The following is a 26,562-nucleotide window of genomic DNA, read 5'->3' on the forward strand; positions in this document are numbered from 1 at the left end:
TTTGTTTGTTTTAAGACAGTGTTTTCCTCTGTCACCCAGGCTGGGTGCAGTGGTGCAATCTCCTCATTCCGAGTTCCGAGTTCAAGTGATTCCGAGTTCAAGTGATTCTTATGCCTCAGCCTCCCAAGTAGCTGGGACTACAGGTACCCGCCACCACACCTGGCTACTTTTTGTATTTTTAGTAGAGATGGGGGTTCGCCATGTTGATCAGGCTGTTTGAGCTCAAAATTCTGACCTCAAGTAACCTGCCATCCTTGGCCTCCCAAAGTGCTGGGATTGCAGATGTGCCCAACTGACCTCAGTTTTTTAACTGTAAGTTGCATTTTATTAGTAGGTCTTAAAAGGTAAGAAAATATTTACAAAGGGCATAAAAAAGGTGAATTTCAAAAAAATAATATCTAATTATATATTTTATTTGTTGAAAATTGTCATTCACCTTTTTCTTTCTCAGAGTGAATTTAGGAGTTTTTTCAGGTGTTTTGTTTTTTGTTTTTTGTTTTTTTTTCTTGGAGACACAGTCTCACTCTGTCACCCAGGCTGGCGTGCAGTGGCGGGATCTTGGTCACTGCCAGCTCTGCCTCCCCGGTTTATGCCATTCTCCTGTCTTAGCCTCCCGAGCAGCTGGGACTACCGGCGCTTGCCACCACACCCAGCTAATTTTTTTGTATTTTTAGTAGAGATGAGGATTTACCATGTTAGCCAGGATGGTCTCCATCTCCTGGCCTCATGATCCGCCTGCCTTGGCCTCCTAAAGTGCTGGGATTACAGGCGTGAGCGACCGCGCCCGGCCCATAGGTGTGTTTTTTAATGACTGATTAATTTCAAACAGAATTCCATCTAGCTTTTACAATGTTAGCTACTGAGGAAAAAAACAAAAATTTTTCTTCCATTTTCTTCCATTTCCATTAATATATTTCCACAAGAAAATGTGGTAGATAATTGATGAGTTACATAGATTCGTGGAAACATCAGTTTCTTTTTTTGCAGGGTGAATTTGCAAAAATAAATATGTTTGTTCTATATTCTGTTATTTTGATTTCTGAATTTAATGGTAAATTTTATGTGATGAAACTTGGTACCTCCTAGAAGGTTCCCATATAACTATTTACCACATAATTTTTAATACAAAAAATAAAATCATGCTTTATTGTCCAAAAAAAAAAAAAAAAAAGAAATACATTTGCTTCTCTTACTGAGGTACAAAAGGTAAGCATCTTAACATTTTTCTTACATGAACACTGTTTTTGAATCATTTTGCTGGATTTTTCAAACAGTTTCAAAAGCTAAGTAAATGACTCTGACATAGTAATTAAAGCTTGAGCCCAATGACTACAAGATAAGGTTAATTTTGAGCCAGCAAAAGTAGGTTATTAAAGGCCCAGTTAGTTCCTTCTGGAAAGCCTTTCCTGCAGATGTCCCAGCCTGCTTACCCCCGCGGTGGAAGAAGCCTCCATAGTGAGAGAAGCTACAGAGCCCTGCAAAGCTGGGGCCCCACAGGCAGATGCAGTTAAGGTTAAGAAAGAAGGGATTTGGGGGTCTTACTGAAGATAAAATTGTTACTGTTTTGAGGCAGTTTCGAGAGGTTTTAAAATAAACCAGTTAGACGTATATAAAAAAAAAAAAAATTGAATTCCAAAGGAGTATTGCAAAAGGAGGAAGTACCAACTATAAGATCTTTAAGGATTGCAAAGATTAGGTAGAAAAGGGCTTTTTTTCCTAGGGAAAAGCAAATAAGATTAGAAAGAAGGTGAGGGGAATGTTTAAACGAAGGGTGAAATACTCAGATTTTAGATCAGAGAATGTTTTAACCTGAAGTCAGTGTGTTCTAAGGAATGTTCTTCAGACAGTGAATCTGCAGTAGCATAAAATGAGGTCGTATGGTGGCTCAGAGTGAGTGTAGCTCAGAGTTTAGGATCCTGTGGGAAGAAAATAAACTTAAGTTTGATTAAAAAGTATTTTGGCCGGGCGCGGTGGCTCAAGCCTGTAATCCCAGCACTTTGGGAGGCCGAGACGGGCGGATCATGAGGTCAGGAGATCGTAGACCATCCTGGCTGACACGGTGAAACCCCGTCTCTACTAAAAAATACAAAAAACTAGCCGGGCGAGGTGGCGGGCGCCTGTAGTCCCAGATACTCGGGAGGCTGAGGCAGGAGAATGGCGTGAACCCGGGATGTGGAGCTTGCAGTGAGCCGAGATCTGGCCACTGCACTCCAGCCTGGGCGGCAGAGCGAGACTCCGTCTCAAAAAAAAAAAAAAAAAAAGTATTTTATGTTGACCACTGAAGGCAAATTCAGCTGATTTTTTTAATGAGAAGAAGAAAATATGCAGAGTGTTTTCCTGGCTGTGTATTAGGTAAGTAAAGAGAGCAGCATCTAAGTCATAATGGGAAGTGTGTTTCTTCTCATAAAATGTTCCTGGAGAACACAGAGGATAGAGAATTTTATTAGTCACAGCTGTTTATTATCTATATGCATCATCTTTTCCCACCCATTTTTTTGGTTCTATACTTTTCTTCCATTTGACTTTTTGGGGTTTGTATATTTTATTTGAAGCCAGTAAATATAACTACAGTGTTCTGTTGAGTTCTGTGAGTAACTCTATCAGATTATTGGATTTCAAAAAGGAGAGTCCCCAATTTTTAAATAGTACCTCAGAAGCATAGATGGGGCCCATGGAGTTTGTGACTGGCATCTGCAGTCAGTACAATGTTGTGGGACTGAGCCCTGAATCAGGGTCTGTGCTGACTCTGGGTGGTGTCAGAATTCAAGTGTTAGACAATGAGTTGGTGTTGGAGAATTGTTGGTGTTCATCAAACTCTGCAGATTTGGTGCCAGAAGAAAAATATCAGATTCCTGGCCTGGAATGAAACTCTGGGTGTCTGGGAATGGGAGGCTCTGCTCTCCTCTACACGGGCTGTCACACTGCCCCTTGTTCTTTGATTTCAGATCTCCTCCCAGGGTGACAGAGGACTGAAAACTTAAAGGAGATCTGATGACAAACTCCCTTTTGTCACAGCTGCCAGCAGAGGATTTCCACCCACTCACAAACACTCACTAGACATTGATGTGTCCACACCCCTCTCAGGACAAGGCACCACCCTCAGAAATTTTACCACAGCATTTTTGATCCTAGTGGTTTTTTTGGCCAGAAACCTACAAAAGTGTCTATGAATCTCCTGGCATATCTATTTTCAGACACTGAATCTGCAGTAGCGACCTGTTTCTCCACCAGCCTAGGGTTTGTAATCTTATCTGCCTTCATGGGCCCAGAAATAAATCAGAGTACAGCCCCACCTGGGCCACTACCTATAGCACAAACCAGTCCTTCTACCTGCCTTGTACTCTCTCCAACCCAGGGACTTTTTTTTTCCTTTAACTTTTATTTTTGATTGGTTCAAGGGTACACGTGCAGCTTTGTCATACAGCTAAAATTGTACCATGGGAGTTTGGTGTGCAGATTATTTTGTCCCTGCAGTACTAATCATAGCACCAAAAAGGTATTTTTTCTGACCGTTTTAGTCCTCCCACCCTTCACCCTCAACTAGGCCTCAGTGTGTTTTTCTCCTGTGTGTTCTTGTGTTATCATTAACTCTTACTTACAAATAATATGCATTTGGTTTTCTGTTTCTGCATCAACTTTCTTTTTTTTTTTAATTTATTTATTATTATTATACTTTAAGTTGTAGGGTACATGTGCATAACGTGCAGGTTTGTTACATATGTATACTTGTGCCATGTTGGTGTGCTGCACCCATCAACTCGTCATTTACATCAGGTATAACTCCCAATGCAATCCCTCCCCCCTCCCCTCTCTGCATCAACTTTCTAAGAATAATGATCTCCAGCTTCATCCATGATGCTGCAAAGGACATAATCTTGTTTTTTTTGTTGTTGTTCTGGTAGAATTCAACTGTGAATATGTCTGGTTCTGAGCTTCACTTAGTTGGTAGGCTATTTATTACTAATTCAATTTTTTGAGCTTATCTATGTATTTAGGGCTTTGATTTTGTGTGTGTGTGTGTATTCAGTCTTGAGAAGCCTTGAGAAATTCAATAATTTTTTCATTTCTTCTAGATTTTTATTTGTTTGTTTATGTACATGGCAGACTTCAGTATATTTTTGTGGGGTCAGTGGTAATGTTATTTTCTAATTGTGTTTATCTGTATCTTCATTAATCTAGCTAGTAGTTTATTTACCTTTTTAAAAAAATAGATTTAATACCTGGATCTTGGTATTTTGTAGTTTTTCATGTCTAAATCTCCTTCATTTCAGATCTGACTTTTGCTAGCTTAGGGGCTGATTTGCTTTTGTTGCTCTCAGTCTTTTATTTATGGATTCAGGTTGTTAAACTGAGATCTTTCTTTTTGATTGAGGATTTAATGCTATAAATTTTTCTTTTAACACCGCCTTAGCTGTATTGCAGGGATTCTGATGTGTTGTACTTTAGTTCTTACTTGTTTTAAAACACTTTTTGGTTTCTGCCTTAATTTCATTATTTACCAAAAAGTTATTTAAGTGTAGGCCATTTAATTTTTATTTAATTATTTAGTTTCCAGTTGTTTTATTGGTATTGAATCATATTTTTCTTTTCTTTCTTTTTTTTTTTTTGAGACAGAGTCTCGCTCTATCGCCCAGGCTGGAGTGCAGTGGCCGGATCTCAGCTCACTGCAAGCTCTGCCTCCCGGGTTCACGCCATTCTCCTGCCTCAGCCTCCCGAGTAGCTGGGATTACAGGCGTCCACCACCACGCCCAGCTAGTGTTTTGTATTTTTTTTAGTAGAGCTGGGTTTTCACTGTGTTAGCCAGGATGGTCTTGATCTCCTGACCTCGTGATCCGCCCGTCTCGGCCTCCCAAAGTGTTGGGATTACAGGCTTGAGCCACTGTGCCCGGCCTGAATCATGTTTTTCTTAAGCTGTAATCTATGTGTGTGGTTTGTATCATTTTGGGATTTTTGAATTTGCTGAGAATTGTTTTGTTTCTGATTGTGTGGTGAATTTTAGAGTATGTGCCATGTGATGATGAGAAGAATGTGTTTTGTGGTATTTTTAGATGAATAGTTCTGTAGATGTCTATTAGGACTATTTATTTGGTAAAGTGTTGAGTTCAGGTCCTAATATTGTTAATTTTTTTCTTCAATGATCTGTCCATTAGTGCCTGTGAGATGTCATCTCTGATTATTACTGTGTCAGATTCTAAGTTTCTTCAAAAGTCTCTAAGAACTTGCTTTATTCATGTGAACCCATGGATTTTTTTATAACACCTTTCTCTCTTCTGCTTTTCCCCCCATAAACATCCTTTCAAGTGCACACAGTGTGCAAAATTCAGATGTCCAAGAGTTCAAGAACTTGTCCAGAGACCTGCTGTTTTAAGAGAAAATATAAATTATAAATAAGAGGTTTTATTCTCATATGTGAAAATAAGGGAGGATACCTACCTGATTTTTATAAAAGGTTTAGATTATATGTATATATTTCTTCTGCTTTTTGAAATATATGTAAATCATATTAGCAAAGAAACAATCCTTTTGCCATTCTTTTTGACTCAGAATTGTCTTTATCTGCGACTTGAGATTCATTGCTTTTTTTCTTGGCAAAAGATTATTATTTTTTTTATCTTTAGTCTTTAAGGTAGACACAGACTTGTTCAGAGTAAAGTTCATTCAAGAGCATAATAAAATTGAGCACAAAGATCAGATTAAATTTACCAATACAGAATAACAAAGACCAAAAGATACTGAGTAAGTTCTTTGGCAGAAACCTGGTTATCCAAGGTGATTATTTGCAGGCTGACATACTTACACTGCAAAAGCCAGAAGAGTTCAGTGTATAAACTGAACAGTGGAGTCTGTTGTACTTGGGTTACTTCAGTACAGTTAGTGTAGTTATGTGTAGTGTTTGTAGACAACCTGCATTCATATAAACAGTATTTCTACAGCAGTATGAAATTAAGGCCACAATATTTACTTTTATTGAATTCCTTAGTTATTTTAATATTATTATTCATATTTTTGAAATATAGTGTTTCAACCGAATTATAGTTCAGATAATTTTTAAAAATCTTCCACACATTATGACTAGTACATAAAATTATTCATACTTATATATTTATATCTGATACCCAAAAAAATTTCCCATTAAATCGTTATAGTAGATATTAGTCCGACATGCTTATTAATGTATCCAGTGGGAATAATTATAGGTAAGCATAATTTTAGTGTCATGTATTTTACCAAATTAGTGTGCTGCTATTAGAGGACAAATAAAGACAGGTGATATGGCTACCTAGAAACCGTAATAGCTCTCCAGTCAGCTATGTTGCAAGCTCTAATATATTCTACTATATTAACACAGTCAGATTTCAATTTTTTATAAAAAAAGTGCTGGTGGAAGTTGTCAGATACATTCCAATATAGATCTCACATTCAATGGTTAGGAAATGCTCATGCCTGTAGTCCGGGCTACTTAAGGCTGAGACAGGAGAATCTCTTGAACCTGGGAGGAGGAGGCTGCAGTGAGTCGAGATCACACCATTGCACTCCAGCCTGGGCAAAAAAGTGAGACTCAGTCTCAAAAAAAAAAAAAAAAAGGAAAGAAAGAAAGAAAAAAGAGAAAAATCGATGAAGCAGTCATTGTTCCTACCATCCTGGCAGTTTTAGTCTAGACTAGCAACTGGAAAAGTGGTTGAATTATACATCAGATGGTGGGTACAATAAATAGATGTGTGCAAAAAACTTGGGTTTTATTTGAGCCACTTTCTTTATATTGTGATTTCTCTTTTTTTGGGGGGGGGGGACAGAGTCTCTCTCTGTCACCCAGGCTGGGGTGCAGTGGCCGGATCTCAGCCCACTGCAAGCTCCGCCTCCCGGGTTTAGGCCATTCTCCTGCCTCAGGCTCCTGAGTAGCTGGAACTACAGGCGCCCGCCACCTCACCCAGCTAGTTTTTTGTATTTTTTAGTAGAGACAGGGTTTCACCGTGTTAGCCAGGATGGTTTCGATCTCCTGACCTCATGATCTGCCCATCTCGGCCTCCCAAAGTGCTGGGATTACAGGCTTGAGCCACCGCGCCCGACCCATATTGTGGTTTCTGGTGGCTACACCTGAACTTACAACCAGAAGAGTCTTTATTATTATTTGTGTTTCTTTTACCCTGCTAAGAATACTTATTTTTCTTCTAAAAAAATTATTCTAGAAAACCTTAAGGGATTTTTTTTTGAATTGCCTATTAGCATATAATATAAATTTTACAGGGCAGTGGCTAAAAAAGGTTAAAATTATAAAAACTCAGATTTTTTTTTTTTTTTTTTGAGACGGAGTCTCGCTCTGTCGCCCGGGCTGGAGTGCAGTGGCCGGATCTCAGCTCACTGCAAGCTCCGCCTCCCGGGTTTACTCCATTCTCCTGCCTCAGCCTCCCGAGTAGCTGGGACTACAGGCGCCCGCCACCGCGCCCGGCTAAGTTTTTTTTGTATTTTTTAGTAGAGACGGGGTTTCACCGTGTCAGCCAGGATGGTCTCGATCTCCTGACCTCGTGATCCACCCGTCTCGGCCTCCCAAAGTGCTGGGATTACAGGCTTGAGCCACCGCGCCCGGCCAAAAACTCAGATTTAAGTTTACTTAAGTAAGCTTTATAAAAAAAGAACTGACAATACCCCCCAGTGGCATAGAGAACAGAATTGTACATCGGCCCTCTACTGTGCCCCAGCCCTGTTCATATTCACCGTTTTTGGAGTCCTTATTTATGTCTGGCTCTACCCTGGAGTCTTGCCTCAAAGAACTGATTAGAAGAGATCAGAGTTTTGGGTCATGAATCCTGTTGCCTTTTTAGAGCTGGTGCTCAACATTTTCTGAAACTTAAAAGCAGATAAATGGGAAATATAAAGTATATATTATAGGATCTTTTCAAATTTTTTATTAAAACCAGTGCTTGCAGAGACATTATTTAGCAGCTTGTTTTCTGTTCCTGCAGATCTAGTAGTTGATTCATAAGTCACAAGAAAGTAAACATAAACACAATAAAAATTTATCTAAATTTTATTAAACTCTTTCCAGCTGTATCCTTTCATCTGTCTATATTTAGCTTTTATTCTATGCATTTTTTGAAAAAAATAAATGACAGATCAACAGAAATAGAAATAAAAATGCTGGGTCCTTTAAAGCCTTGGAAATATTGAACACGTAGTATCACTCACAGGGTGTTATTAGGATTAAACCACATAATGTGGTATCACAGTGCTCTGTAACATCCTATTGAGCCCATAGTACCTGCTTAATAAACACTGCATTAGTACATGTGCACATGTTCTCCAAACGCAGACTTACTCAGAAATTACTGCTTTTTTTTTTCTCTGTAAACTTTAAAGAGTCAGCAAAGAATATAATACTTTAGATTGAAGAATGATTGTCTTCATTTGTACTAGAATATATGTGTTGTGACAAGAGTGCTACATGTAAGGGACTCTGTGTTGTGCCTCATTTCTCTAACTAATGCTAATAATAAGCCCAGGAGGAGCAACATCATGATTGACAGGGCACTTGTTTAAAAGACCCATTTATGGACCCTTTCCATACCTCAGAATTACATTTCATAGAGTAGGGCCAAAATTACCAAGTGATTTTATAAGCTCATTAGAGCTTGAGAGGAAATGCTTAATTAAGGGATTATCAGCCCAGGCTTCCAATTAGTATCACCTGGTCATTTTGCAGAACTCTTTTTACTTGTGCCCTGTCCATGGATTCTGTTTATTGTTCTGGTGCAAGCCACCATGTTGTTGTAATTGAGTGGCTCATGTGACTCTAAGGTGAGGCCAGAATCAAGTATGAGGAATTCAAAATACATTCATGACAGTTAAGTTCCATCTTTGCATTAAAGGGTGGTCCAAGAACCTATTCTGTTTGGATTTGGTAGGGACAGTACAGCATGGCCCATATTTCCATTGCTGTAGCAGAAATTGCTGGTGCCTGTGTCAGGGGATGGCTCCTGAGGACAAAATAAAGAAAAGTGCATTTTTATCTCTGTGGAGGAGATAAAGGACACAACAGATGGAGTTTTTCTGTCTTGGTCCTTCTGCCTATGGATGTGGTGAGAGCAGGTAGACCTGTGGTGCTGACACTTTTAAAGGGATATTCTCAAGATGCAGGTGTAATTTGTCCAGAAAACTTTATCTGAGAAAGGACCGTAGAGAAAGAGGAGAAATATATAAAAATGGCCTTTTCTTTTTCAGCTAAACATGTCTCAGATCAAGATCTGTGTCCACTCTGCTTCCTTCAGGAAACATGCGTTTGGTACTTGCAAACCTGTATTTCTGTACTTGTGTTTTTCCTCCCTTATAAGTTTGTCTTAACTACTTTAAAAAATTCTTACAATAATCAAAGTCTCTGAAAAATATACATTTTTTCTATATACCAGAGCCTTTTCTATATCACCGCTTCTTATATGCCATGCAGAAATCTCACTGTGAATTTATAATCTGCAATATTAAAAATGTCCTTTTGTGGCTGTTGAACGTGGAAGGTGTAGATACTCCAAATTCCTGTTGGGGAAAACCTGGTGTTTTTAGTGAAGACAGAGAACATGTAATGTTGAGGTTTCATCTGTGTTCTTTATTATGTCTATGCAGTACAGGATTAAGAAAACACTCATTGAAGCAGTATGGTATTTGTTACCCAGAAAATTCTAAAAGAATTGTTAGGAGATACCTGCTCTCTACAGTGCTAAAGAAAGACTACTTAAAATCACTATTAAGCATTACAGCACATGGGAGATATCTCTATCTTGAACTTTCCATAAAACTAATGTTTCCTTATGGTGAAATTCACACTATAATTTACCTTTCAGGGGGCGGTATCTCAGCAGCAATGCTGTGTCCTTCTGGGTGCATCAGGACATTATAAAAGTTTGTTCTAGTGTAGTTGATGTTAATAAATCACTTAGTTGATAAGCTCTCTGACACATTTTTTCACTATAGAATTAATTATTTTTCTCTTCATCATTAAGTATCTTTATGCAGCTGATATGAACAAACCAACACATTTAATCTGGCAGCTGTCCTTCTTTCTTAGGTTTCCTTTGCATTTATCTGTTTTTGGAAAATGAAGGCTCTCATCTTTGTTTACAAACCAGAAAAACTGAGAAAAACACAGGCTTATTCAATTACTGGATGTTTGACCAAATAGTCTTTTTGGGCCAAAAACATTGGCATTCTGATGAGCTTATTAGAAATTCAGCAACTCAGACTTTATCCTAGAACTTCTGAAAAATAAAAAATCTGCAGTAACAGGATCTCTAGCTTATTGTACACATTAAAATTGGAGTGACATCTGCTAACTCAACATGTCTGTTCTATCTGAATCATATACAAAACTATGTCTTTTCCATCTGAAAAATTCAATTAATTCCTTTTTTTTTTTTTTTTTTTTTTTTGAGATGGAGTTTCACTTATGTTGCCCAAGCTGGAGTACAATGGTGTGATCTTGGCTCACTGCAACCTCCGCCTCCCGGGTTCAAGTGATTCTCCTGCCTCAGCCTCCCAAGTAGCTAGCATTGCAGGCATGCACCCCTACGCCTGGCTAATTTTGTGTTTTTAGTAGAGACGGAGTTTCTCCATGTTGGTCAGACTGGTCTTGAACTCCCAACCTCAGGTGATCTGCCCACCTCTGCCTCCCAAAGTGCTGGGATTACAGGCATGAGTCACCACGCCCAGCACACAATTAATTCTGTATGGTGTAAATACAGCACTCAAAATTGTACGTGCTAGTGTTTGTGCCCTCAATTTATACTTTATTATCTAGAAAAATATTACATATACACTGATGTTATGGATCTTATACCACTTTCTTTTGTCAGAGTTAGAGAAAACATTAGAGAATATTTCTGTGTTGAAAACTATTTTATTGAATAATTTCCATTCTGCTTATAAGTCAGAACCAGCTCTCTTTACTTTCTCCATTTTACCTTGAGTGAAATTAAAAATTCTGCCCATGACCAATTGGTAAATATGTGTGTTTGTTTGTGTTTTCCAGGGATCACTGACATTTAGGGATGTGGCCATAGAATTGTCTCTGGAGGAGTGGCAATGCCTGGACACTGCACAGCAGAATTTATATAGAAATGTGATGTTAGAGAACTACAGAAACCTGGTCTTCCTGGGTGAGAATAACTTTAATACGCAATTCCTAGTATATGCTACAGGTTTCATTTTGCTGCAGACCTTATTGGACTGAACAAAGGATGATGAACGTGAGAATAAAGACAAAGACAAAAGAGTATATTTGGAAGAAGTGGTCGGGGGCTCCTTGCTTCTAGTGAACAAGGGACCTGAGCTTCTATAGCCCTTTTGTATTTACTAAGTAAAGGAGATAGGGAGGAGGAGGAGGTTGTGGTCAGTTGCTTGACTTAATGCAGGCCTACATGACTGTATTCTTGTAACAGTACTCTCCAGATGTTCCAGTAGATAACCACAAGGAGCATGGCACCAGGGGGTGACTGCCCTCAGTGTACCTTCTGGTGGCAGGGGCAGATGCGAGTTTGCCCACATTCTGCATTCATTATAAACAGTTTACTCTTTGATCATATAGCCTCCAGTGGAATGCTGAGTTGGTCATGACCCTCAGGCTTTCAGCTCCCAACGTTTCCCCCTTTCTGTTTAGCATTAACCGAATGAATGTAAGGCCAGGTTGGGCAGCTCTCATATTCTGGTCCATCCGATTTTACAGACTATGAAGAGAAAACAGAGAACAGCATTACTCCAAGAACCACATATGAGATTTTAATGTGGTGCCTTAGATAGGTCCAAGGATTGAGGCTCTCCAGGCCTTGCTGGAATTCGATCCAGTCTTCTAAAGAAGGCTGAAACTCTTGAGTTTGCCTATTTAAATCAAGAATTTTGTTTTGTAATTCATCAGTATCAAAGGTGATGTTGGATGTGAAAGCTCCCTGCAAATGGGCTCTCACAAGGCCCCATGGATACTCACTTTGGTTATGTTCTAAGTTGGTTACACAAATATGAGTGTGATTTAAATGACAACACAATTGCTGTTGCAATTGAAGCTTTGTACTTGTTCTCCTCAACATAGAACTGTTGAATAGAACTATGCAAAGCTACAGAGGACATCACAACAGAAGTTATTAGTGTGACCAAGGAAACAATAGCAAAAATTATCATGCCTAAGGCTCTATGGACACGATGAGTAAGTTGAGTTAGAAGAAGTTTCATGAAGTGCAAAGAAGGGGTGGCAGCCCAAGACTCGGACAGATTAACAGGAATCCATAGCCCAGGGATGCGACCCAAAATGGGCCAAAATTGGGGCTAATTTTTACCGGATATTACTGACACATCAGCTCCTGTTTCAATAAGCCCATAAAATTTCTTTCCTTTAATTTGCACTACACAGCTGGGTCTATTAGAGACTATGGGTTGTGATGGATGGATTTCTCATGTAGTTGTGCTCCCAAACCCTTTATTTCCTCATTTCTCCTTTTGTGGAGAAGGGTGTAATTTACAGGACATAAGCAATAATTACACTATATATTCCCCTGGTTCAAAAACCCAAAGATCTTGTGACGTTAAAACTACTTGAATTTCTCCTTCATAATCAGAGTCAACTACTCCTGGGACTACAGTGATGCCTTGCAAGTTAAGGCAGCTATTGCCTAAAATTAGTCCCATGTGTCCTGCTTGTAAAGGTCCCCAAAGTGACAGTGGGTACTTTGGTAGGTTTGTCTCCTGCAACTAATGTAATTCTTTCTCTGACTGGGAGATCTAATCCAGTACTTCCTGGTGTTCCTGGGGAGAGGAAATCAATGTTTCTCCTGGGACCAACCCTTTAAATGGGGTTGTGTTCTGAAATGGGAATGCCTTCATTGTTTGAGGGGCCTGGGTCCAGGGCCCCTTCTTGTTTCCTGACAGGGGGTTGTCATTATGATGAAATTTTGAGTGGCACTGATTAGCCCAATGATTTCCACTGTTGCAGCCCAGTGATTCCCTTTGTTACAGTGAGGACAGAGTCCTGGTGTTTTTTCTGCTCTGGGTGGGGGGCACTGCATTGTAAGGTCCTTTCTGTCCTGAGATCTGGTGACATCCCTTTTTGAAATGTCCAGTTTTTCCACAATTATAACATTTTTCCACTTTAGGGTTTGACCCTTGGCTCCTTTTAGATCTGGCCACTACTAAACTAGCCATTACTTGTGCTAACATTGTGGAACAATGAAATTCAATTTCTACATTCTGACAAGCTTTAAGGTAATTCCCCAAGCTTTTTGTGAATCTCACAGGAGCCACTGCTCACTTGCAATCTGCATTTGTGTTTTCATAGGTTAGAATTATAGTAAGTATTTCTGGAGCAGGGACATGAGGGATCTGATGCCACACTGCCTCTAGCAACCATGCGATAAATTGTGCATAAGGCTCTCATGATCCCTGCATGATATGTAGAAAGACTGCACTGGAACTCCCTCTTCAGGTATTGTTCTGCAAGCATGCTTGGCGGCTAAGGCAGACCCGTGGTAAGCAGCCTCTGGGAATGTTAATTTTTGCACCAGATCTGAAAATGGGCCACTGCCTGTCGTCATTTCCTCTGTAATGTTTCCTTGACCAGTGGCGTGGTTCTACCTTGCCTGATCTGCACACATTTCTTGCCAATTTAAACTCCATGTCAGGTGTGCCCTGGTGGATAAGCAAGTGCAAGCCAAATGTTTTATATGAAAGGGTGGGAGGTGCATGGCTCTGAACACTGATTCTAACAGCCCTGTAGTGAATGGGGTTTGCACTCTAGTATTAACCACACTAACTTTTAATTCTTTTAGTAATTTAAACTGTACAGGAGTGTGCTCATGTAAAAGATGTTGTGGATTGTTCGGATCAGGCCTCACAGTAATAGGAAAAGCACAAGGTCATAAAGGCTCCCCAGCCACAGCAGCAGCATGCAAAATTATTTTGTATGGGGGTTTCTACTTCTGTTATTGCAGGGGGTGGCAAAGGCCAATTCTCCTCTCCTTTCTCCTGCTTAGCAAGTGGCCAATTCTCCCCTTTCTTTTGCTCATTATTTTCAGTAGGCATTGTCGGAGGAACAAATTATCTTTTTAATTCTTGAGACTCAGAACCTGACTCTTGTTGTCTGACAGAATAAGGAGACAGCAGCAGTAGGACTGTGCAAACCAAACCCCAAGCAGAAAAGAACAGAAGGGTCTACTTTAAGGCCTTTTTGATGAACCCATTTCAATCCGTCTCCTACTCTGTCCCAATTTTCCACATTGAGAGTGCCTGCCTGCAGAAACCATAAGTTATACGTAATAACCTCCTTCAGAAGCTTAGTTAATGTCTGTGAATTAACTTGAGCTCCAGACTGTTTCAACAGAACTTTAAGCAACTGCACATAATGTGTTTCTTCAATAGACAAATTCTGCTCATGTTACCTTGATTCAGAAAGTTCCCATTCCCAGTATTTCTTTAGAGCACTGACCTTATATCCACTTCTGGCAATTTTGTCTCAGGGTCCCCGTTCATCTGGTCAATTTCACTTCTGCTCCAGCAGACCTTCTTCATTCATGTCCTCAAAGTCCCTGTGTTCGGATGCCGCTTTGCTGCAGACCTTATTGGACTGAACAAAGGGGGATGAATGTGGGAATAAAGACAAAGAAAAAAGAGTATATTTGGAAGAAGGAGTCAGGGGACTCTTTGCTTCTAGTAATAAGGGCCCTGAGCCTCTATAGCCCTTTGTATTTATTGAATCAAGGAGATAGGGAGAAGCGGGAGGTTGTGGTCAGCTGCTTGACTCAGTGCAGGACTGCACGACTCAGTGCAGGACTGCACGACTGAACAGTAGTCTCCAGATGTTACAGTAGATAACCTCAAGAAACATGGCACCAGGGAGTGACTGCCCTCAGTGTACCTTCTGGTGGCAGGAGCAGAAGCGAGTTTGCCCACATTTTGCATTCATGATAAACAGTTTGCTGTTTGATCATATAGCCTCCAGTGGAATGCTGAGTGGGTCACGACCCTCAGGCTTTCAGCTCCCAACATCATTTCTTTTTTGTATAATTTCTTTTTGGTAATTTATGCTTTCAGATTTTTGTTTTCAAGAAAATCATAGGGATTTTTCCATATAGAAAAAAAATTTCAAGATGTTTCATCTTGACCTGAACTTACCACATTTTTGAGCTGATCTGTGTCCTTCACTTTAGATTAATGGTAATTTCAAAAGTTTGCTGGCAACCCCCAAGTTTTAATTCAGTAGTACCAGGTGATAAAATTAAGAACCTGCAAAATTAGAGTGCTTTCTAAATATTTAGAAATTTCTGTTATTGTTGGGGACCAGCCTTAACACCACCTGTAGGGTACATAAAGTGTGGTGGGGATGAAGGAATGAGAAGGGGTGAAACGGTGAAAGGGAGGTGGTGTGTCATACACCTAGAGTAGTGGTAGTTTGGGTACATTTTCTTTGTGCTGAAGCAGCATAAACTTTTTTTTTTTTTTTTTTTTTTTTTTTTGAGGCGGAGTCTCGCTCTGTCACCCAGGCTGGAGTGCAGTGGCGCGATCTCGGCTCACTGCAAGCTCCGCCTCCCGGGTTCCCGCCATTCTCCTGCCTCAGCCTCCCGAGTAGCTGGGACTACAGGCGCCGCCACCACGCCCGGCTAATTTTTTTGTATTTTTAGTGGAGACGGGGTTTCATTGTGTTAGCCAGGATGGTCTCGATCTCCTGACCTCGTGATCCGCCCGCCTCGGCCTCCCAAAGTGCTGGGATTACAGGCTTGAGCCACCGCGCCCGGCCAGCATAAACTTAACTACTGATTTATTCTTTAACTTATCAGAGAGCAGCTGTGGGGAGTGGGCCTAACTGGGAGCCAGCATATCTGGCCACATTCCAATGCTTCAAAGGAGTATCTTTCTCCTTGAGCACAGTGTTTATAAATAAGGGAGCAGGTCAAGCTCTGGTCATGGGAACGTGATGGTAATAAGGAGGCTTTCCTCCTCAGAGACCTCCTGTAACTTTCCACAACTTATTGTCCCATATTTTTATGGCCAGTTTATGCAGGCACTCCATAAGCCTTTTTCCCAACATGTTATAATTTAGTATTTTGGGATAAATGTATTAGAATATTCTATTACATCCTCTTTACTGAGCACATTACTAAGTCGGTAATTGGAGAATATGAGCAAGACGCATGTTGTTCATTTTTAATAAAACAGGTATTGCTGCCTTTAAGCCAGACCTCATCATTTTTCTGGAGCAAGGAAAAGAGCCCTGGAATATGAAGAGACATGAGATGGTGGAAGAACCCCCAGGTAGGTGAGAGTGAATACAGACAACATGGATGAGAGGTCCAAAGTCAAGGAGGAAGCCAGTCCTTAAAGTGATTCTGGAAGCTGTGCTCCGAAAGAAGTAGTTTCTGGAAAGCCTTATTTTTATTTTTATTTTTTAATTTTCTCTCACACACGGGCATCTTCTGTCTTATGCTTTTAAAATTTCTAAGATTTCTTCTTTCACTTCCGTAATCTTCCTTCAAGTTTACAGTGACAGCTAAAGTACTGTTCATGGCATACAAGAGAGTGAACATTCTGACTTTTTGTTTGTTTGTTTTTGTGGACACACAGATATCTGCATAATTTTAAGATACTCCATGTTAAACTATCTTTTACATTCTCTTTTTCCATCATTTCTGAAATGTGTGAGACTAGTGGTTTCTGTATCATTGAGTTTTTTTGGTTCATTTTTCTGCACATTTCATTCTGTTTTTATTACTATAGTCTTGAAATATAGTTTGAAATTTTAAAGTATGATGTCCTGCTTTTTTCTTTTTCTTCAAGATTGCTTTGGCTATTCACAGTTTCTTGTGGTTTCTTTACTTTTTTTTTTTTTTTTTTTTGAGACGGAGTCTCGCTCTGTCGCCCAGGCTGGAGTGCAGTGGCGCGATCTCGGCTCACTGCAAGCTCCGCCTCCCGGGTTCACGCCATTCTCCTGCCTCAGCCTCCCGAGTAGCTGGGACTACAGGTGCCCACAACCGCGCCCGGCTAATTTTTTTTGTATTTTTAGTAGAGACGGGGTTTCACCGTGGTCTCGATCTCCTGACCTTGTGATCCGCCCGCCTCGGCCTCCCAAAGTGCTGGGATTACAGGCGTGAGCCACCGCGCCCGGCGGTATCTTGTGGTTTCATGTAAATTTTATGATTGTATTTTTCATTACTGTGAAAAAAAAACACTGGAATATTGATAGAGAGTTCACTGAATCTAGAGAGCACTTTGGATAAAATGGCATTTTAACATTTATTCTTTGAATTGATAGACATAAAATATATTTAAATTTATTTGTGTTCTCATTATTTTTCATTGATAAGTCTTTCACTTGAAAACTTTTTCAGCTTGTCAGTTAAATTTGTTCTCAGATATTTATTATTTTAGTGTGATTGTAAATAAGATTGTTTTCTTCCTCTTTTATCAGATAGTTTAAGTGTATGGAATCATAACTTATACTTGTATGTTAATTTTATATTTTGCTAATTTATGGAGTGTACTTATTGGTTTCAAAAGGTTTTAATGTACTGTTTATGGTTTTTTATAGAGGACATTGCAAGATCTACAAACAGCAACATTTTACTTATTTGTCTTCAATTTCAGTGACTTTAAAATTTTTTTGACTAATTTTTCTTCCACATCAAGTGCTGTGTTAAAATGGAGGCATTGACAATGGGCACAATATACTTTTGCATTGGTGTCTGAATTTGAAGGAGCAAACACCTCTTAAAGTTTTTGTAAACTTCAAGTTTAAGGTTTCAGAGGGTAAAAGTCTTTTGTTGGGCCCCTAGGGTGACAGAATGCCCTCTGGGTTTGTAGTTGAGTGGGGTTGTAGCTTGGTCACAAGGCTGCTGGCTCTGGACTAGGGTTGGCTTATTGGAAGGGGCTTGGGTAATTGTAATTCTCATTTTATTTTTGGACAGAGTAAATATCCTTCAGGACTTTACTCAGTAGGATAAATGCTAGGGCAGGTTCTACAGTTAGGTCTGCATATGGTGGGCTTTGTATTAGGATGTGGATTAGTATGGCTTGTACTGAGTACCAGAGAGGATTTCTGAGGTCACTGTGGCTTTCTACATGGGCAGAAGTGGCCATGAACTGTGACTTAGGAAGCTGGAACTGCTATTAGGACCACAGTAAGGACCAAGGTCTGCCAGCCTGCCAGCATGGGTCTAAATTGGTATCTCTCTCCGGGCTTCTGGAAGACTAAGACCTCTCACAAACTGTGGCTGGGAGGAGTTTGGGATGATTACACAGTAAGTTCAAAATTCTCAGTGGGACCAAGTTGGGTGGGACATTTTCTGTGTCTGTAGTCAAGAGCAGGGATCCTGTAGTTTGCCACCTGAATGAAAGCTTGCCTTCTGAAAAGGGTGCTCGTCGACCTTGGGCTCGGCAAAGTTTCACAATTCTCTCCCTGGATCTCAAAGCTCTCTTAAAGGCACTTATTTTTGAGATGGCGTCTCACTACATAACCCAGATTGGTCGTAAAATTTTGGCCTGAAGCCATTCTCCAACCTTACTGTACTATGTAGCTGTCATTACAGATGTTAACCATGATGCCTGGTTCTCTCATTAAGACATTTTTGTCACAGATGACTGACAAACTTTCTTGCTGTTACGGGTTAAGCAAATAGGAGACCTTTTTATTTTTATCTGTTTCTAAGTGTGTAAATGCTTTATATCTGTCTGTCTCATACAATCTTTGTCTTTTTGTGGCTGAGTCATTTCATTTTGCATAATGTTATCAAGATTTATCTTTATAATTGGTAGAATATTTTCTGCTTTTTGAAAACTGAGTGATATTCCAGTATTTTTATATTTCAGATTATATTTACTGAATGATTTGGCAATAGAAATTTGCATTGCCTTTACCTATTAGCTTACAGTAATAATTATTGCTCTGTAAATGACTTCTCATATGACCATGTTAAAGTATATGTAAGTGTTGCATTCTATTTTATTAGTCTAATTTTTCTTCCTTATACTTATACCAGATTGTTTTAATTCTGCAGCTTGGAATGTCTTTTGAAATCAGGAACTTTAATGCCTGCAATATTGCTTTATTATTATTATTATTTTAAGATTGTTGGGAACTCTATTGTCTTGAGATTCTATATACACTTAGGGTTGCTATTTCTATTTTTTCAAAAATGCAATGAGAAATTTGAAAAACATTTCATTAAATTTGTAGATTACATTAAGCAGGATGAACATCTTTACAATATTAACATTACAACCTTTACATAAGAGCATGCTCGAGTGTTTTGTTAAATTCATATATATACACACACATATAGTTTGTTTGTTTGTTTGTTTTTGTCTTTTTGAGATGGAGTCTTGCTCTATCACCAGGCTGAAGTGCAGTGGCATGATCTCAGCTCATTGCAACTCCACCTCTTGAGTTCAAGTGATTCACCTGCCTCAGCCTCCCTAGTAGCTGGGACTACAGGTGTGTGCCACCAAACCTCGTTAGTTTTTTGTATTTTAGTAGAGACAGGGTTTCACCCATGTTGGCCAGAATGGTCTTGATCTCCTGACCTTGTGATTCTCCCACCCTGGCCTTCCAAGGTGCTGGGATTACAGGTGTGAACCACTGTGCCTGGCCTATTTTTTTGTTTTCAGTTGTTTTCTATTTTTGTTGTATACTTGCAATCGAGTTTAGTCATAGAAAATAATTCATAAAATTTGTTTTAAAAAATTTGGTAAGACTTCTTTTTTGGCCCAAGATGTGATCTATCAAGAAATATATTGTATGAGCTATTAAGAAGGGTGTGTATCCTGATGTTGAGGAGTGCTCTCTATACCTCTGTCAGAAATAGTTGTTTTATGCCTCCTTTATGTAGTCTGTTTCCTTATTAATATTCTGTTTTGTTTTTTTAATTATAATTTAAATTCTGGGGTACATGTGCAGAACATGCAGGCTTGTTACTTAGGTATGCACGTGCCATGGAGGTTTGCTGCACTCATCAACTCATTATCTACTTTAGGTATTTCTCCTAATGTTATCCCTTCCCTAGCCCCCCACCCCCCGACAGACCCCCGTGTGTGATGTTCCCCTTCCTGTGTACCTGTGTTCTCATTGTTCAACTCCCACTTGTGAGTGAGAACATGCTGTGTTTGGTTTTCTGTTCTTGTGTTAGTTTGCTGAGAATGATGGTTTTCAGCTTCATCTATGTCCCTGCAAAGGACATGAACTCATTTTTTTTAATGGCTGCGTAGTGTTCCGTGGTGTATATGTGCCACATTTTCTTTATCCAGTATATTACTGATGGGCATTTGGGTTGGTTCCAAGTCTTTGCTATTGTGAATAGTGCTGCAAAAAACATACGTGTTCATGTGCCTTTATAGTAGAATGATTTATTATCTTTTGGGTATATAACCAGTAATGGAATTGCTGGGTCAACTGGTATTTCTAGTTCTAGATCCTTGAGGAATCAACACATTGTCTTCCACAATGGCTGAACTAATTTACACTCCAACCTGCAGTGTAAAAACTTTTCTACTTCTCCACATCTTCTCCAGCATCTGTTGTTTCCTGACTTATTAATGATCGCCATTCTAACTGGCATGGGATCGTATCTCATTTTGGTTTCGATTTGCATTTCTCCAGTGACCAGTGATGATGTGTTTTTTTTCATATGTTTGTTGGCCATGTAAATGTCTTTTTGAGAAGTGTCCATATCCTTTGCCCACTTGTAAATTTGTTTAAGTTCTTTGTAGATCCTGGTATTAGCCCTTTGCCAGATTGGATAGATTGCAAAATTTTTCTCCCATTCCGTAGGTTGCCTGTTCACTCTGAGAATAGTTTCCTTTGGTATGCAGAAGTTCTTTAGTTTAATTAGGTTCCATTTGTCAATTTTGGCTTTTGTTGCCATTGTTTTTGGTGTTTTAGTCATGAAGTCTTTGCCCATGCCTGTGTTCTGAAGAGTATTGTCTAGGTTTTCTTCTAGGGTTTTTATGGTTTGATATGGAACATTTAAGTCTTTCATCCATCTTAATTTTTGTATAAAGTGTAAGGAAGGAGTCTAGTTTCAGTTTTCTGCATATGGCTAGCCAGTTTTTTCAACACCATTTATTAAATAGGGAATCCTTTCCCCATTGCTTGTTTTAGTCAGTTTTCTCAAAGATCAGATGGTTGTAGATGTGTGGTGTTATTTCTGAGGCCTCTGTTCATTCCATTGGTCTATATATATGTTTTGATACCAGTACCTTACTGTTTTTGTTACTGTAGACTTGTAGTATAGTTTGAAATCAGGTAGCATGATGCCTCCAGCTTTGTTCTTTTTGCTTAGGATTGTCTTGGCTATATGAGGTTTTTTTTTTTTTTTTTTTTTTTTTGGTTCCATAAGAAATTTAAATTAGTTTTTTCTAATTCTGTGAAAAAAGTCAATGGTAGCTTGATGGGGATAGCATTGAATCTATAAATTACTTTGGGCAGTACGGCCATTTTCACAATATTGATTCTTTCTATGCATCAGCATGGAATGTTCTTCCTTTCTCTTTTTTTTGTTTTTTTTTTTAGACAGAGTCTTGCCCTGTCGCCCAGGCTGAAGTGCAGTGACACGATCGAAGCTCGCTGCAAGCTCCACCTCCCAGGTTTGCACCATTCTCCTGCCTCAGGTTTGCGCCATTCTCCTGCCTCAGCCTCCCAAGTAGCTGGGACTCCAGGCGCCCGCCTCCAGGCCCTGCTAATTTTTTGTATTTTTAGTAGAGACAGTGTTTCACAGTGTTAGCCAGGATGATCTCAATCTCCTGACCTCGTGATCCATCCGACTCGGCCTCCCAAAGTGCTGGGATTACAGGCATGAGCCACTGCGCCCAGCCATGGAATGTTCTTCCATTTTTTGTGTCCTCTCTTCTTTTCTCTTTCTCTCTCTTTCTTTCTTTCTTTCTTTCTTTCTTTCTTTCTTTCTTTCTTTCTTTCTTTCTTTCTTTCTCTTTCTTTCTTTTTCTTTCTTTGTTTCTCTCTCTCTCTCTTTCTTTCTTTCTTTCCTTCTTTCTTTTTTTTTTTTTTTTTTTTTTTTGAGACGGAGTCTCGTGCTGTCACCCAGGCTGTGGAGTGCAGTGGCCGGATCTCAGCTCACTGCAAGCTCCGCCTCCCGGGTTCACGCCATTCTCCTGCCTCCGCCTCCCGAGTAGCTGGGACTACAGGCGTCCGCCACCTCGGCCGGCTAGTTTTTTGTATTTTTTAGTAGAGACGGGGTTTCACCGTGTTAACCAGGATGGTCTCGATCTCCTGACCTCGTGATCCGCCCGTCTCGGCCTCCCAAAGTGCTGGGATTACAGGCTTGAGCCACCGCGCCCGGCCTGCTTGCTTGCTCGCTCTTTCTTTCTTTCTTTCTTTCTTTCTTTCTTTCTTTCTTTCTTTCTTTCTTTCTTTCTTTCTTTCTTTCTTTTTCTTTCTTTGTTTCTCTCTCTCTTTCTCTCTTTCTCTCTTTCTTTTTTTTTTTTTTTTTTTTTTTTGAGACGGAGTCTGGCTCTGTCGCCCAGGCTGGAGTGCAGTGGCCGGGTCTCAGCTCACTGCAAGCTCCGCCTCCCGGGTTCACGCCATTCTCCTGCCTCAGCCTCCAGAGTAGCTGGGACTATAGGCGCCCGCCACCTCGCCCGGCTAGTTTTTTGTATTTTTAGTAGAGACGGGGTTTCACCATGTTAGCCAGGATGGTCTCGATCTCCTGACCTTGTGATCCGCCCGTCTCGGCCTCCCAAAGTGCTGGGATTACAGGCTTGAGCCACCGCGCCCGGCCTTCTCTCTTTCTTTCTTTCTTTTTCTTTTTTTTTTTTTGAGACGGAGTCTCGCGCTGTCACCCAGGCTGGAGTGCAGTGGCCGGATCTCAGCTCACTGCAAGCTCCGCCTCCCGGGTTCACGCCATTCTCCTGCCTCCGCCTCCCGAGTAGCTGGGACTACAGGCGTCCGCCACCTCGGCCGGCTAGTTTTTTGTATTTTTTAGTAGAGACGGGGTTTCACCGTGTTAACCAGGATGGTCTCGATCTCCTGACCTCGTGATCCGCCCGTCTCGGCCTCCCAAAGTGCTGGGATTACAGGCTTGAGCCACCGCGCCCGGCCTTCTTTCTCCCTTCCCTTCCCTTCCCTTCCCTCCCCTCCCCTCCCCTCCCCTCCCCTCCCCTCCCCTTCCCCTCCCCTTCCCCTCCCCTTCCCCTCCCCTCCCCTCCCCTCCCCTCCCTTCCCTTCCCTTCCCTTCCCTTTCTTTGGACAGAGTCTTGCTCTGTCACCCAGGCTGGAGTGTGGTGGCAGAATCTCTGCCCACTGCAAGCTCCTCCTCCTGGGTTCATGCCATTCTCCTGCCTCAGCCTCTGAATAGCTGGGACTACAGGTGCCCGCCACCACACCCAGCTAATTTTTTATATTTTTAGTAGAGACGGGGTTTCACCATGTTAGCCAGGATGGTCTTGATCTCTTGACCTCCTGATCCGCCCGCCTCGACCTCCCAAAGTGCTGGGATTAGAGGCGGGAGCCACTGTGCCTGGCTTCTCTTACTTTCTTGAGCAGTGGTTTGTAGTTCTCCTTGAAGAGGTCCTTCACATCCCTGGTAAATTGTATTCCTAGGTATTTTATTTTCTTTGTAGCAATTGTGAATGGGAGTTCACTCATGATTTGGCTCTCTATTATTGGTGTATAAGAATGCTTGTGATTTTTGCACATTGATTTTGTATTCTGCGACTTTGCTGAAGTTGCTTGTCTGCTTAGAGAGATTTTGGACTGAGACAATGGGGTTTTCTAAATATACAATCATGTCATCTGCAAATAGAGACAATTTGACTTCCTCTTTTCCTATTTGAATATCCTTTATTTCTTTTTCTTGCCTGATTGCTGTCACCAGAACTTCCAATACTATGTTGAATAAGAGTGGTAAGAGAGGCCATCCTTGTCTTGTGCCAGTTTTCAAAGGGAATGCTTCCAGTTTTTCCCCATTCAGTATGATATTGTCTGGGGGGTTGCCATAAATAGCTCTTATTATTTTGAGATATGTTCCATCTATACCTAGTTTATTGCGAGTTTTTAGTATGAAGGCTGTTGAATTTTGTCGAAGGCCTTTTCTGCCTCTATTGAGATGATCATGTGGTTTTTGTCATTGGTTCTGTTTATGTGATCAATTATGTTTATTGATTTGTGTATGTTGAACCAGCCTTGCATCCCAGGGATGAAGCTGACTTGATCACGGTAGATAAGCTTTTTGATGTGCTGCTGGATTCGATTTGCCAGTATTTTATTGAGGATTTTTGCATCCATATTCATCAGGGATATGGACCTGAAATTTTCTTTTTTTGTTGCCTCTGCTAGGTTTTGGTATCAAGATTATGCTGGCCGCATAAAATGAGTTAGGGAGGAATCCCTCTTTTTCTGTTGTTGAGAATAGTTTCAGAAATAATAGAATCAGCTCTTCTTTGTACCTCTCATACATAGGCTGTGAATTCATCGGGTCCTGGACATTTTTGGTTGGTAGGCTCATCATTACTGCCTCGATTTCAGAACTTGTTATTGATCTATTCAGGGATTTGACTTCTTCCTGAGTTAGACTTGGGAGGGTGTATGTGTCCAGGAATTTATTCATTTCTTCTAGATTTTCTGGTTTATTTGTGTAGATAGGTTTATTCTCTGATGGTAGTTTTTATTTCTGCGGAATCAGTGGTGATGGCCCCTTTATTATTTTTGATTGCATCTATTTGATTCTTCTCTACTTTCTTCTTTATTAGACTGGCTAGCAGTCTATCTATTTTGTTGATCCTTTCAAAAAACCAGCTCCTGGATTCATCGATTTTTTTTTTTTTTTTTTTGAAGGATTTTTTGTGTCTCTATCTCCTTCAGTTCTGCTCTGTTTTTAGTTATTTCTTGTCTTCTGCTAGGGTTTGAATTTGTTCTTGTTTCTCTAGTTCTTCTAATTGTGATTTTAGGTTGTCAATTTTAGATCTTTCTTGCTTTCTCTTGTGGGCATTTTTTTGCTGTAAATTTTCTAGACACTACTTTGTCTGTGTCCCAGAGATTCTGATATGTTGTGTCTTTGTTCTTATTGATTTCAAAGAACTTTTTTATTTCTGCCTTCACTTTATTATTTACCCTGTAGTCATTCAGGAGCAGGTTGCTCAGTTTCCATGTAGTTGTACGGTTTTGAGTCAGTTTCTTAATCCTGAGTTCTAATTTGATTGCACTGTGGTCTGAGCGACTGTTTGTTATGATTTCCGTTTTTTTTTACATTTGCTGAGGAGTGTTTTACTTCCAATCATGTGGAATAAGTGTGATGTGATTCCAAGAAGAATGTATATTCTGTTGATTTGTGGTAGAGTCCTGTAGATGTCTATTAGGTTTTCTTGGTCCAGAACTGAGTTCAAGTCCTGAATATCCTTGTTAGTTTTTTTTTTTTTTTTTTTTTTTTTTTTTTTTTTTGCAGTGATCTGGCTAATATTGACAGTGGGGCATTAAAGTCTCCAACTGTTATAGTGTGGGAATCTAAGCCTCTTTGTAGGTCTTTAAGAACTTGCTTTGTGATTCTGGGTTCTCCGGTATTGGGTGCATATATATTTAGGATAGTTAGCTCTTCTTGTTGCATTGATCCCTTTACCATTATGTAATGCCCTTCTTTGTCTCTTTTGATCTTTGTTGGCTTAAAGTCTACTTTATCAGAGACTAGAATTGCAGCCCGTGCTTTCTTTTGCTTTCCATTTGCTTGGTAAATATTCCTCCATCCATTTATTTTGAGTCTATGTGTGTCTTTGCACGTGAGCTGGATCTCCTGAATACAGCACTTTGATGGATCTTGACTTACTCAATTTGCCAGTCTGTGTCTTTTAATTGGGGCATTTAGCCCATTTACATTTAAGGTTAATATTGTTATGTGTGAATTTGGTCCTGTCATTATGTTGCTAGCTGGTTATTTTGCCCGTTAGTTGAGGCAGTTTCTTCATAGTGTCAATGGTCTTTACAATTTTGTATGTTTTTGCAGTTGCTGGTACCAGTTATTTTCAGTGCTTCCTTCAGGAGCTCTTGTAAGGCAGTCCTGGTAGTGACAAAATCTCTCAGCATTTGCTTGTCTGTAAAGGATTTTATTTCTCCTTTACTTATGAAGCTTAGTTTGGCTAGATATGAAATTCTGGGTTGAAAATTCTTTTCTTTAAGAATGTTGAATATTGGCCCCCCAGTCTCTTCTGGCCTGTAGGGTTTCTGCAGAGAGATCCACTGTTAGTCTAATGGGCTTCCTTTTGTGGGTAACCCGGCTTTTCTTTCTGGCTACCCTCAACGGTTTTTTCTTCATTTCAACCTTGGTGAATCTGACGAATCTATGTCTTGGGGTTGCTCTTCTCTTATCTTTGTGGTGTTCTCTGTATTTTCTGAATTTGAATGTTGGCCTGTCTTGCTAGGTCGGGGACATTCTCATGGATGATATCCTGAAGAGTGGTTCCATTCACCCTGTCACTTTCAGGTACCCCAATCAAATGTAGATTTGGTCTTTTCACATAGTCCCGTATTTCTTGGAGGCTTTGTTCATTTCTTTTTATTCTTTTTTTCTCTAATCTTATCTTCTTGCTTTATTTCATTAAATTGATCTT

The 26,562-nt window shown here is 40.1% G+C and overlaps 1 protein-coding gene across 2 annotated transcripts in view; it reads left to right on the forward strand.

Annotated features, from left to right (window-relative positions):
• LOC102137239 (uncharacterized) overlaps window positions 1-26,562 on the forward strand; it is a 47,135-nt gene that overhangs the window by 3,389 nt on the left and 17,184 nt on the right. Inside the window, exons 2-3 of one of the 2 annotated variants that reach the window (XM_045378973.3) lie at window positions 11,015-11,141; window positions 16,180-16,275. In XM_045378973.3, coding sequence (XP_045234908.2) covers window positions 11,015-11,141; window positions 16,180-16,275 — 223 coding nt within the window. Of the gene's footprint in view, window positions 1-11,014; window positions 11,142-16,179; window positions 16,276-21,529; window positions 21,598-26,562 lie in introns of those variants that run through there. The other variant, XM_074026608.1, reaches the window with a different exon arrangement.

This window comes from Macaca fascicularis, chromosome 19 (genome assembly GCF_037993035.2).
Source record: "Macaca fascicularis isolate 582-1 chromosome 19, T2T-MFA8v1.1".
Taxonomy (NCBI): Eukaryota; Metazoa; Chordata; class Mammalia; order Primates; family Cercopithecidae; genus Macaca; species Macaca fascicularis.